At 36.9% G+C, this 13,807-nt stretch overlaps 1 protein-coding gene across 7 annotated transcripts in view; it reads right to left on the bottom strand.

Moving 5' to 3' along the window:
• The window catches only part of USP34 (ubiquitin specific peptidase 34), a 283,157-nt gene that overhangs the window by 171,544 nt on the left and 97,806 nt on the right, over positions 1-13,807 (bottom strand). For all 7 annotated transcript variants that reach the window (XR_010149508.1, XR_010149509.1, XM_016948585.4 and 4 more), the window contains 2 exons: positions 11,321-11,402; positions 11,144-11,236 (listed from right to left, as the gene is read on the bottom strand). Coding sequence is in view for 5 of the 7 variants with exons in the window: in XM_016948585.4 (XP_016804074.1) it covers positions 11,144-11,236; positions 11,321-11,402 (175 nt within the window). In the remaining 2 variants the exon portion in view is untranslated. The remainder of the gene's footprint in view (positions 1-11,143; positions 11,237-11,320; positions 11,403-13,807) is intronic.

Here is a 13,807-nt window from a genome sequence, read left to right as displayed (position 1 = left end):
GGGACTGTAAATAGCCAAAACAGTCTGAAAAAGATGACTTTGAAACTTGCAAAAAGAAAAAAAAGAAAAAACAAAAAGCAACAGTAGTAATTAAATAGTATGGTACTGACATAAGGACACACATGTAGGCCAGCGGAGAAGAATGCAGATCCCAAAAATAAACCTTCATATGAAAAAGGTCAACTGACTTTCAACCAAGGTTGCCAAGGCCATTTAATGGGGGAAAGGACAGTTTTTTCAACAAATGGTGTTAGGAAAACTGAATATTTACATGTAAAAAGAATAAAGTTTAATCTTTACCTTATACCACATGTAACAAATCAAAACACATCAAATACTTAAAAGAAAACTCTTTTTTTAAAAACCCTTAGAAGAAAAAGATAAGGATTGTAATCTTCATGACATTGGATTTGAAAATTATTTCTTGGGTATGACGCCAAAAATAGTCAACAACAACAACAAAGATATGTTAGACTTCATCAAAATTAAAAACTTTTGTGCATCAAAGGACACTAAAAGAATGAAAATAAACCATAGATCACACAGCAAAAAATAAAGCATCTGACAAAATTCAACATCCATTCATGATAAAAACGCTCAAAAGAACAGGCATAGAAGGAACTTACCTCAACATAAGAGGCCATATATGAAAAGCCCACAGTTTTTTTTTGTTTTGTTTTGTTTTGTTTTTGAGACAGTCTCACTCTGTCACCCAACCTAAAGTGCTCGGCTGGGTGATCTCGGCTCACTGCAACCTCTGCCTCCCAGGTTCAAGCAATTCTCCTGTCTCAGCCTGCCAAGTAGTTGGGACTACAGGCACCCACCACCACACAAGGCTAATTTTTCTATTTTTAGTAGAAACGAGGTTTCACTATGTTGGCCAGGCTGGTCTTGAACTCCTGACCTCACGATCCACCCGCCTTGGCTTCCCAAAATGCTGGGATGCCTGGCCAGCTTTTTTTCATATATAAAGCACACAAATAATAGCATAAATCAGTAAGGAAAAACTGAAAGCTTTTCCTCTAAGATCCGGGACAGGCAAGGATGCCCCAGTATTACCACTCCTATTCAATTTAATACTGAAATTCCAAGAGAGAAGACTTAAGGAATAAAAGGACTCCAAATAGAAAACAGGAAAGAAAAATTATCTTTTAACAAATGATCATATATATGTAGAAAAACCTTACAACTCCACAACAACAAAAAACTGTTAGAACTAATAAATGAATACAGTAGAGCTGCTGGATCCAAGTTAATATAAAAAAATCAGCAGCATTTCTAAGTACAAGCAGGCTATCTGAAAAGGCAATTAAGAAAACAGTCCCGTTTACCACAGCAACAAAAGTATTTTACAATATGTAGAAATAAACTTAGCCAAAGAAGTAAAAGACTTGTACACTGAAAATTATAAAACACTGAAGGAAATTAAAGAAGAAACAGATAAATAAAAAGACATTCCATATTCATGCACTGAAGGAAAAATATCATTAAAAGTCCATACCACCCAAAATCTACAGAGTCAACAGAATCCCTATCAAAATCTCAATGGCAGTCTTTTGTTTTGAGACAGGGTCTCATTTTGTCAGCCAAGCTGGAGTACAGTGGCACGATCTTGGCTCACTGCAGCCTCGACGTCCTGGGCTCAAGCAATCCTCCACCTCAGCCTCCCAAGTAGCTGGGACTACAGGGACGTACCACCACGTCCAACTAGTTTTTTGTATTTTTGGTACAGACAGGGTTTCAGCATGTTGCTCAGGCTAGTCTCGAACTTCTGAGCTCAAGCTATCAGAAGTTAGCTCCTTGGCCTCCCCAAAGTGCTGGGATTAATAGGCGTGCGCCACCACACCCAGCCTCAATGGCATTCCTTACAAAAATAGAAAAAACAGTCCTAAAATTCATACAGAACCACAAAAGGCCCCAAATAGCAAAAAACAATCTTGAGTAAGAATAGAGTTGGAGGTATCACACTTTTTAATTCCAAAATACATTACATGACTACAGTAATCAAAACAATATGAGCCAGGTGCAGTGGCTCACACATGTAATCTCAACATTCTGGGAGGCTGAGGAAGGAGGACTGCTTGAGGCCAGGAGTTTGAGATCTGCCTGGGCAATACAGCAAGACCCAGTCTCTACAAAACAATTTAAAAAAAATTAAAAGTTAGCTGGGCATGGTGGCATGCTCTTGTAGTCCTAGCTATTTTGAAAGGCTGAGGCAGGAAGATCACCTCAGTGCAGGAAGTCGAGGCTGCAATGAGCTGTGACTGAACCACTGCACTCCAACCTGGACAACAGAGCAAGACCCTGTCCATTAAAAATACATATTATATATGGCACTGGCATAAAAACAGACATATGGACCCATAGAACGAATAAAAACCCCAGAAACAAATCCATGCATCTACAATCAACTGATCTTCCAGAAGGATGCCAAGAACATATGATAGGGAAAGGACAGTCTCTTCAACAAAAGGTGATGGGAAAACCTGATATCCACATACAGAATGAAACTGGATCCTTATCTTATACCACACACAAATATCAACTCAAAATGAATTAAAAACTTCAAAGTACATTTAAGACCTGAAATTGTAAAACTACTAGAACGTGACACAGGTTAAAAAGCTTCTTGACAATGGTCTAGGAAATAATTTTTTTGACAGGAACTATTAGCATAGGCAACATAAGCCAAAATATACAATTGAGATTTCATCAAACCAACAAGTTTCTGCACAGCAAAGGAAACAACAGAGTGAAAAAGCAACCTACAAAATGGAATAAAATATTTACAAACCATGTATTTGATTAGGGGTTAATATCCAGAATATTTAAGAAACTCATACAACTCAATAGCAAAAAAATAAATAAATAAATAAATAACCCTATGTAGGGCAAAGAAAATAGACATTTCTCAAAAAAAGACAAACAAATAGCCAATAGGTATAAAAGCTGCTCAATATCACTAATCATCAGAGAAACGCAAATCAAAAGCATATCTCACACCTACGTTGTAACAACTATTATCAAAAAGACAAAAGATAAATGTTAGCAAGAAATGCGGAGAAATGGGAATCTTTACACACTGTTGGTGGGAATGAAAACTGGTACAGTCATTTTTGAAAGCAACATAGACGTTCCTCAAAAAATTAAACAGAACTATCTTGTTATGATCCACAGTCCCACTTTGGATACATATCCAAAGGAAATGAAATCACTATCTCAGAGATATCTTCACTCTCACATTCACTGCAGTATTATTCCCAAGAGCCAAGATATGGAAAAAAAACTAAACATCTTTCCACAGATGAATAGACAAAATGTGGTGTACATATACATACACACATAGGGATATTATTCAGCTTTTAAAAAGGAGGAAATCCTTCCATTTTTGACAACATGACTGACCCTAGAAAAGATTATGCTAGGTGAAATAAACGAGACAAAGAGAGATAAATGCTGCACAGTCTCACTTACATGATGAATTTAAAGTAGTCAAAGAAGCGGAGAGTACAGGAGGAGAGAGAAATAAGTTGACATCAGTAAAAGAGTATAAAGTTTAAGTTCTCCAAAATGAGTAAATTCTGGAGATCTCATGTACAGCAATGTGACTACAGTTAACAATACTGTATTACATACTTGAAAGAAAATGGTAACTATGTGAGGTAACAGATATGTGAATTAGCTTGACTGTAGTGATTATTTCACACTATGCACATTAAAACATCAAGTTGTACACCTTAAATACATAATTTTTATATTTGTATAGTATTTCTCAGTATTTGCCTATTATATCTCAATTTAAAAAGAAAAACAGACTTAGAGAAATTATATGCAAATTATATACCTGATTTAAAAAAATTAACATCCAGAATATTTTTTGTAAAACTCAAAAGAAAACCAAACAAAACCCAATCAAAAATGGGCAAAAGACATGAACAGACATTTCTCTGAAGCAAATATGCAAATAGCCAATGAGCACAGGAAAGCATGTTCAATATAATTAATCACCAGGAAAATGCAAATAAAAACCACAATGAGATACAAATTCACACCTACTAGGATAGCTGATTTTTTTTTTCAAAATGGAAGTAACAAGTATAGGCAAGGATGTGGAGAAACCAGAACCCTCTGGTATCACTGGTGAGAATGTAAAATGGTGCAGCTTTTGTGCAAAACAATTTGGTGCCTTCTCAAAAAGTTTAACACAGAATTACCATGTGATCCAGACATCCTACTCCTAGGTACACGATCTTGTGTGGCTTCAGGATAGGGATACGTTCTGAGAAATGCCCTCTTGTGAACATCAGAGCATACTTATACAAAAGATGGTAGAGTCTACTACACACCTAGGCTATATGCTATAGTTTACTGCTCCTGTATAGCACGTTACTGAATACTGTAGGCAACTGTAACTCAATGGTAAATAACACAGAAAAAGTAATTTGTTGCACTATACTAGGACAGTTATCACAATGTCATGAGGTGATACAAATTATAATAAGCTCCATTATAATCTTACGGGAACACTGTTGTATATGTATGTGGTGTGTTGTTGACTGAAACATGGTTATACAACACATGACTGTATATACAAAATAACTGAAAGCAGGAAATGGAACAGATATTTGTAAACCCATGTTCACAGCAGCATTACTCATAATATCCAAAAGGTGGAAACAACCCAAATGTCCACTGATGAATAAAATGCAGTATATACATACAGTAGAACATTAGTCATAAAAGGAATGAAATTTTAATGTTTGCTATGACATAGATTATCACCACTATCTGTACGCAAAACATTTTCATCATCACCAATAACAACTTTGTACCTATAAAATAACAACTTTGGAAACATTATGTTAGTAAAGTAAGCCACACAGAGAAGGACAAATATTATGATTCCACTTATAGGAGGTACCTAGAATAGGCAAACTCATGGAGACAGAAGATGACAGAATGTAAAACAGCTGAGCATGGTGGCTCACACCTATAATCCCCGCACTTTGGGAGACCAAGGCAGGTGAATGGCTTGAGCCCAAACACTGGAGACCAGCCTGAGCAATACAAGACACCATCTCTACAAAAAATACAAAAATTAGGTAGGCATGCTTTAGTCCCAGCTACCCAGGAGTCTGAGGCCAGAGGGTCACTTGAGCCCAGGAGTTGTGAGGCTGCAGCAGTGAGCTGTAATTGTGCTGCTGCATCCAGCCCAAGTGATACAGCAAGACGCTGTCTCCAAAAAAGGAATGTAAAACAGAAGAAACCAGGGGCTGAAAGGACGAAGGAAATTAAGAGTTATTATTTTATAGGTACAAAGTTGTTACTAGTGATGATGAAAATGTTTTGCATACAGATAGTGGTGATAGTTACACAACATTATGAATATCTTATATCCCACTAACTTGTACACATATAACTGGTGAAAATGGTAAATTTTATGTTATACATATTTTACGACACTATAAAATAAAAGGAAAATACAAGAAAAAGTACATATATATTAAAAGCCTTCAACCAAGGCGAGGCCCAGTGGCTCATGTCTATTATCCCAGCACTTTGGGAGGTCGAGACAGGCAGATCACTTCAGGTCAGGAGTTTGAGACCAGCCTAGCTGACATGATGAAACCCCGTCGCTATTAAAAATACAAAAATTAGACGATGTGGTGGTGCACATGTCTGTAATCCCAGCTACTCGGGAGGCTAAGGTAGAAGTATTGCTTGAGCTCAGGAGACGGAGGTTGCAGTGAGCCAAGATCGTACCACTGTACTCCAGCCTGGGCAACAGAGCAAGACTCTGTCTCAAAAAAATAATTTAAAAATATAAATAAATACATAAATAAATAAATAGGCTGGGTGTGGTGGCTCATGCCTATAATCCCAGCAATTTGGGAGATCAAGGCAGGCAGATCACAAGGTTAGGAGTTTGAGACCAGCCTGACCAACATGGTGAAATCCCGTCTCTACTAAAACTACAAAAATTAGCCAGGCATGGAGGTGCGCGCCTATAATCCCAGCTACTCAGGAGGCTGAGGTAGGAGAACTGCTTGAACCAGGGAGGGAGAGGTTGCAGTAAGCTGAGATTGCCCCATTGCACTCCAGCCTGGGCAACAGAGCAAGACTCCATTTCAAAATACATACACACACACACACACACACACACGTTTATTTATACATGTGTGTGTATGTGTATATATATGTATGTATGTATGTATATATGCCTTCAAAAACTCAGAACAAAACAGAACACAAAAACCCTCATGGGATCAATGAACACTTTAAAAAAAGACAAACCACATGAGAGAAAAACCTTGCCAGCAGGAAATGAGGAGAACATTCACTCAAACTCTTCTTTAAGAATAAACAAAAGAGACATTTCAAGTGTGTACAACTCCAGAATATAACATCCACAAATTTCTCTTCAGGAAAAAAAGCCTACTCTGTGAAATCCATAAGAATAAATACAATTAATTCTGGAGTAAGGAAGAAAGGAATGACAAAAACAGGAGTTGAGGAAAAAGGATTTGTCAGAGTCACATACCTAAATATAGCATAATACTAAACAACTGTGGGAATTACGGTTATAGTATATAATCTAAATGTTATAATATTTGATAAAATACAAGTAACAAAACTGGGAGGTGGAAAATGAGAAAGGAGAAAATTGTTGAATTTCATCATCCTCTAGAGAAGAAAATCATTACCGTACTTTATAATAAAAAGAACAAATCCACAAAGAAAATTAAAGTTCCCATCAGACACAAAACTTACACATTTCTGAAAGATTAAAATTACTGGGAATACCTATTTATTTATTTATTTATTTATTTATTTGAGACACAGTCTCACTCTGCTGCCCAGGCTGGGGTACAATGGCGTGATCTCAGCTTACTGCAACCTCTGCCTCAGCCTCCTGAGTAGCTGGGATTACAGGCGTGCGCCGCCATGCCTGGCTAATTTTTGTACTTTTAGTAGAGACAGGGTTTCATCATGTTGGTCAGGCTGGTCTTGAACCGCTGACTTTGTGATCCGCCCACGTTGGCCTCCCAAAGTGCTGGGATTATAGGCGTGAGCCACCACGCCCAGACAGGGAATACCTTTTTAAAATGTAATAGGTAAAGAAAGTTGTAGCTCAGAGCAAGTTGTAAGAAAGCTATAGAGGAGGTAGGTGAGATGATCTTCCCAACATAACTGAGAAAGATTCTGGGCTCAGAATAACAGATTTGATGGACAGAAGGAAGACATGGAGATGGAGACGGGACTTAAATGAAGTTTTCTATAAAGTATGATTCTTTCTGTCAGCCACTCGTCAGTCAGAAAAACACGAGCAGCCAACATATAGGTAACCCATCCACCAGAGATCTTCCCTGGGGGAGAAAACTACATAAAGTAATTGCATGTAAATACAGATACTGGTACCACTGTACATTCTCTCATTTAGAGTCCTACAACCTGAAATGAAAGCTTGATGAGACAAATGAGAAAAGTACGAGTAGTTATGCCTCCAATACTATTCCCCGAGAAGTTGCCAGACAAGAGTTCCATTTGAGAGACAGCACTAATAGAAAAGTATGTGAAATTCCAAAGTATATACAACATTTATGTAGTTGTCTCTTAGAAATATGAATGTGGCTGGGTGTGGTGGCTCACAGCTATAATCCCTGCACTTTGGGAGTGCAAGGCAGGAGGATCGCTTGAGCTCAGGAGTTCGAGACCAGTCTGGGCAACAAGGCAAAGCCTCGTCTCTGCAAAAAAACACAAAAATTAGCCAAGCATGGTGGTGTGCATCTGTAGTCCCAGCTACTTAGGAGGCTGAGGTGGGACAATAACTTGAGCCCAGGAGGCAGAAGCTGCAGCAAGTCAAGACTCCACCACTGTACTCTAGCCTTGGCAACAGAACAAACAGCAAAGGCATATGAAGAGACCCACAACATAAAAAATCCGTACAGACAAGAGATATGAATATGTAACAGAGGAAGAAATAATCCCTCCTAGCAACAGTTCCTGAAAGGGCGAGAAGGACTAAGATTCAAATTATGAAACGTAACATAGAAAGGGCTATTGCAGTGGCCAGACTGTAACTCAAGTATAGTTATGACTTCACATGCTAGCAGTATGCGACACTGTCTTATAAGGCAATAATTTAAATATGTTTAGAAGCACGAGTGCGCGCACACACACACATGCAATTTGCCAGGTGGTGGCTCGTGTCTGTAGTTTCAGCTACTTGAAAGGCTCACTTGAGCCCAGAAGTTCAAGGCTGCAATGAGCTAATTACACCACTGCGCTCCAGCCTAGGTGAGGGCTGGAGACTCCATCTCAAACAAACAAGCACACAATGTTAGACACGGGAAGTCAAAGAAAATACATTGAAAATCTACCACAACCAATCTAAGAATTCAGTGAAGGCTCAAGGCACACAATCATTAGTAATGAAAAATATTTTAATTTTATATATATCTCTATATCTCCATCACTAAATATAGTAAAAGAAATAGCAACATAATGGAAGAAATATAATTGAAGAAATCACAATTTATAATAGCAATAAAAAACAAATTCCTTAGATTAAGCATAGCACGAAATAAAAATCTATACACAAATAACTTTGAGACTGTGAATAACGCAAAAGAAAAAAGAAAAAGAGTATCATACTTTGGACAGGAAGACAGAACTTCAGTTCTCAAATTAATCATCATTAACACAATGAAAATATTTTACCTCAATGCTAAAATTCATATGAAGAAATAAATAAGACAGAAAAGTTATGACAATAATGAGGAAGGACTAGTTGTCTCAGGCATTTAAAAATATTACAAAGAGGCAAGTAAAAATAAAGAAAAAAATTAGTATAAACTCGATGAACATGTCCTTAAACAACCGGAAAGTAAATATTTTAGGATTATGGGTGACAGGGTCTCTGTTATGATTACTGAACTCTGCTGTTGTGCTGTGGAAGCCACCATGGACAATATGTAAAAGAATGGGCATGTCAGGCCGGGCCCACTGGCTCACGGCTGTAATACCAGCACTTTGTGAGGCCAAGGCAGAAGGATTATGAGGTTAAGAGATTGAGACCATCTTGGCCAACATGGTGAAACTCGGTCTCTACTAAAAAGAGAGACCGTGGTGGCGCGTGCCTGTAATCCCAGCTAGTGAGGAGGCTGAGGCAGGAGAATCCTTTGAACCCGGGAGGCAGAGGTTGCTGTGAGCCAAGATCGCGCCACTGCACTCCAGCCTGGGTGACAGAGCAAGACTCCATCTCAAAAAAAAAAAAAAAAAGGAAGAATGGGCATGTCTGTGTAGCAAAAATTTCCAAAAACAGATAGCTGGCCCACAGACTATAAGTTTACCAATCCCTGGTATAGATCATAATTATACACACAAATAGGTCAGTCTAGAAAGTTCAAAAAATTACCCAGTCAAGAAAAAATTGGTATATCAAGTCAGAAAGAAGAGTTAGTAAACAAATGGAATTGGAAAAATTGCACAACAAAAAAGGGAGGAAAGTTGGACACATACGTAACACTTTAAACCAACATAAATCCCAGCTGGATCAAAGATTAAGATACATAATTGCAATAGAAAATGTATAGGGAGAAACTAAAGGAGAATTCTCTTATAATGTTGTGAATGGAGAAGGCATTTCAAACCAAGATACAAAATCTACAGACCATAAAAACTACAACCACAAATATGAAACTGAACAGTAAAAACCACCTTAAGCAAAGCAAAAAGGCATCAAACCAGGATACAGTAATAAGTTGTAATCACAAACAAAAGATCAACTTCAGTGACACATAAAGAACTCCTACAAATAAAAAAAATAAGAAAAACAATTGATAAATAGCAAAAAATATGAACAATTCCAGAAAAAGCAACAAAATGGCTCTTAAACACAAGATTTGCAAACTCACTCATGATAAACGCAAATTTAAAATACCAATGATATCACTTTTCACCCATCAGGTTGGCAAAGATCATGTAATTTAATGTGCTGACAAAATTAAGGGGAAAGTGAAACTGCCGTACCAGTATCTACCACAAGTAAACCACACATATTCTTTAACCTAGTAATTCTAATTCTACTTGTAAGTAAGAATTTATCATAGCTACACAAAAGTTTCACACAAGGATGAAATGAATGTGTTAGAAGTTACTTATTACAGCATTGTTTGTAACAGAAAAGACTCGGGGGGCCAGGAGTGGTGGCTCATGCCTGTAATCCCAGCACACTGGGAGGCCGAGGTGGGCGGATCATGAGGTCAGGAGTTCGAGACCAGCCTGACCAACATGGTGAAACCCTATCTCTACTAAAAATACAAAAATTAGCTGGGCGTGGCGGTGCATACCTATAGTCCTAGCTATTCAGGAGGGTGAGGCAGGAGAATCACTTGAACCGGGGAGGCGGAGGTTGCAGTAAGCCAAGACTGCGCCATGGCATTCCAGCCTGGGCTACAAAGCAAGATTCCATCTCAAAAAAAAAAAAAAAAAAGACTGAGGGAAAAAATAATTAAACACTATACAGTTTTACAAGAAGATAAAAAGCACTTCATATATTGATGAGAAATCTCCAGAACAAATTAAGAAAGAAAAAAAAAAAAGCCAAAGCCACATCTGGTTGGTATGCTACATTTGTGAAAAAGAAAGAGGAAGAAAAATGTATACAGTTCGCTATTTATACAAAAAAATCTGATATACCTGAGAAGATAATAACTGCATGTCTGAGAGATGGGGCAGAAAGGAAAAACATGTAATATATTTTTTATATTTACTTTTGGAATTTTGAATCATGTGGATATATGCCTATTTAAAAAAAAAAAAACAGTACATCAGACAAGAAACATACCAATACAATAATTCAGGATAGAAGGGTAGACTGTATAAATGAGAATAACAGGAAAATGTCTCTTTATTAAACCAGGATGGTTTCATGAAGAAGCTCCAACTGACTGACTCTGATTTCCTTCCATTCTACCAGTAACATAGTAAGACATGGACTCGGAAGCCAGATTTCAGTCCCAGCTTGTCCATGTCTTGGTCTCCTTAGCTATAAAACAGGATAATAGAATTTACCTCATAGAGAAGCACTTAGAACATATGATAAGCAAAGCACTCAATAAATGTGAGCTGTTAATATTACCTGTGCTGCAGCCCAAATACAGTCAATATGTTGAGTACTCAGTCGCCCTTCTGCTGCCAAAAAATTCAAAATCACTTGGCACTGTTTGATAATCTGGAAAAGAAAAACTTAATATCAATTTTTAAAAATATTCTTCTCTATCTATAGAACAGAGAAGTTATGTAATCATCCACAAACCTCAATATGTAAATTTGGTCCAAATATATGCTCCACCACATTGTTGCTAATAAGCCAGTCTGCAAGTTCTTTTGCAATGGACCTAAAGTCAAGCAATGAAAATAGTACATTAAAAAAAATTGTCATCTTTTCTCATGTCTAAAAGGTAGAGTCAATTGAAAACCTAAATTTGTTCCTATAGGAATTATAAAGAATTAGATACAATCAGTTTTATAGAATACTACAAAGCATAACTAGAATGAAATATGATGCTGAATTTATAAATTCAAATTCCCTGAGTTTATAAACAAGCAACGAATAACTGAAAAGGTAACGATTAACACCAAGTACACAAGTGTAACACTGATTTAGTGATGTATTATCCTACTCGAGGTCTTTGCCTTCCCACTTTTTAATTTCCACAGTATGTATTGAAGCACTCAGGAAAGGTTTCCCAGTATGCCCTTTATAATGAGATAATATCAGGAAAATAGGTTGTCAAAAGGATGAACAACAAAAGAATTATCCCCAAGCCAAACTGTAAGTCTCCTGGCTGATACTATTGAAGATTCAATAGATGAAAAGTGAAGTAACAGTCATGTACTGCATAATAATGATTTGGTCAATGGCAGACCAAAGGATGGACCAAATATACAACAGTGGTCCCATAAGATTAAAATTGACCTGAACAATTCCTATCACCTAATGTCACTGTGGCGACCATGTCATAGAGCAATGCATTACTCACAAGTTTGTGGTGATGCTGATGTAAACAAATCTACTGCACTGCCAGTCATATAAAAGTATAGCACGTACATACAGTATATAATACTTAATAAATGACTGTTGCTGGTTTATGTATTTATTATACTTTTCATCTTTAAAGGATACTCTTTCTAGTTTTTTAAAAAAAGGCACAGTCAGCATGGGAGATGACAGCTCCATGTGTATTATTAAAAAGTAAAAAAAAAAAAAAAAGAAAGAAAAAAGCTCACAGAATAAGGATATAAAGAAAAAATACTTTTGTACAGCCATACAACGTGTTTGTGTTTTAAATGTTATTATAAGAGTCAAAACGTTAAAAAATTTTAAGTTTATAAAAGTAAATAAAAAGTTAGAGTAAGCTAAGGTTAATTTAATAGTGAAGAAAAAAATTTTTAAATAATTTGTATAGCCTAAGTGTACAGTGCTTACAAAGTCTACAGTAGTGTAGAGTCACATCCTAGGCCTTCACATCTTCTCAGCGCTCACTCACCAACTCACCCAGAGCAACTTCCAGTCCTGCAAGCTCCATTCTTGGTAAGCGTCCTATACAGGCAATACCCTATTTTATCTTTTTTGCAGGTTTTTTACATTATTTTTTCTACAGTTTAGATACACAAATACTTACAAAGTGTTACAAATGCCCACAGAATTAAGTACAGTAAGATGCTGTACAGGCTTGGAGTCAAGCAGCAACAGGTTATACCACCTAGGTTTGTGTAACTTTGTACAGTGAAGTCACCTCATGATGCATTTCTCAGAATGTATCCCTGTCATTAAGTACCATATGACTATATTATAAAATGGGTGGAAGAAAATAAGTTTCAAAATAAATTGTATAATAAAAGGTCCCCAATTTTTTCAACTATATTATATACAGATAAACTGGAAAGATTAAGTAATTTACTTTCTTATTGCATATCCAATGAAGAATTTACATTCTATAATAGAATTTTATGCTAACAATTTTTATTTATTAAAAAAAAACCACTAGGACTTACACATATGGACCTCAAAGGGTAAAACATTAAAAATAAAACTAGGTATATTTTACCTATTTCTGAGTAGCCCTACTGAAGTTATGATACATAAGATTCAACCCTCTGATTTACATAATAGTTCAAGAAACAAAATTAATTTCTAAAAAAAATTCCACTATTATTTAAGTCTATTAAAGGACATTAATAGAAGACCCAGGCTGGTGCTGTGGTTCACACCTGTAATCCTAGCACTTTGGGAGACTGAGGTCGAGGGGACTGCTTGAGCCTAGGAGTTCCAGGCCAGGCTGGGCAACGTAATGAAAGCCTGTTTCCGCCAGGCATGGTGGCTCATGCCTGTGGTCTCACTTACTAAGGAGGTTGAGGTGGGAGGATCATTTGAGTCCAGGTCAGAGCTGTAGTAAGGCATAATCGTGCTGTTGCTGCACTCCAGCTTGGGTAACAGAGCAAGACACTGTCTCAAAAATTTAAAGGGGAGACCCAGGGACTTTCATAATAATGATGCAACTATAAAATTGGACAGTACCATTAATAACCACTATTCGGAGGTCTGAAAACATACATGCAATGGGGGTGAAAGTGGGAAGAGGTGCCAGAAAAAATATTTCAATACCCCAAACTTCCCAAAGTTGATGAAACACATTCATCTACACATCCAAGAAGTAGAACAAACTCCAGGATAAACACAAAGAAATCCACATCTACACATATTGTAGTCAAATGATTTAAAGGAGTAAGAGAAAAACAA

Source organism: Pan troglodytes, chromosome 12 (assembly GCF_028858775.2).
Source record: "Pan troglodytes isolate AG18354 chromosome 12, NHGRI_mPanTro3-v2.0_pri, whole genome shotgun sequence".
Classification (NCBI taxonomy): Eukaryota; Metazoa; Chordata; class Mammalia; order Primates; family Hominidae; genus Pan; species Pan troglodytes.
The sequence above is the reverse complement of the archived record's forward strand: the minus strand, read 5'-3'. Positions and strand labels throughout refer to the sequence as shown.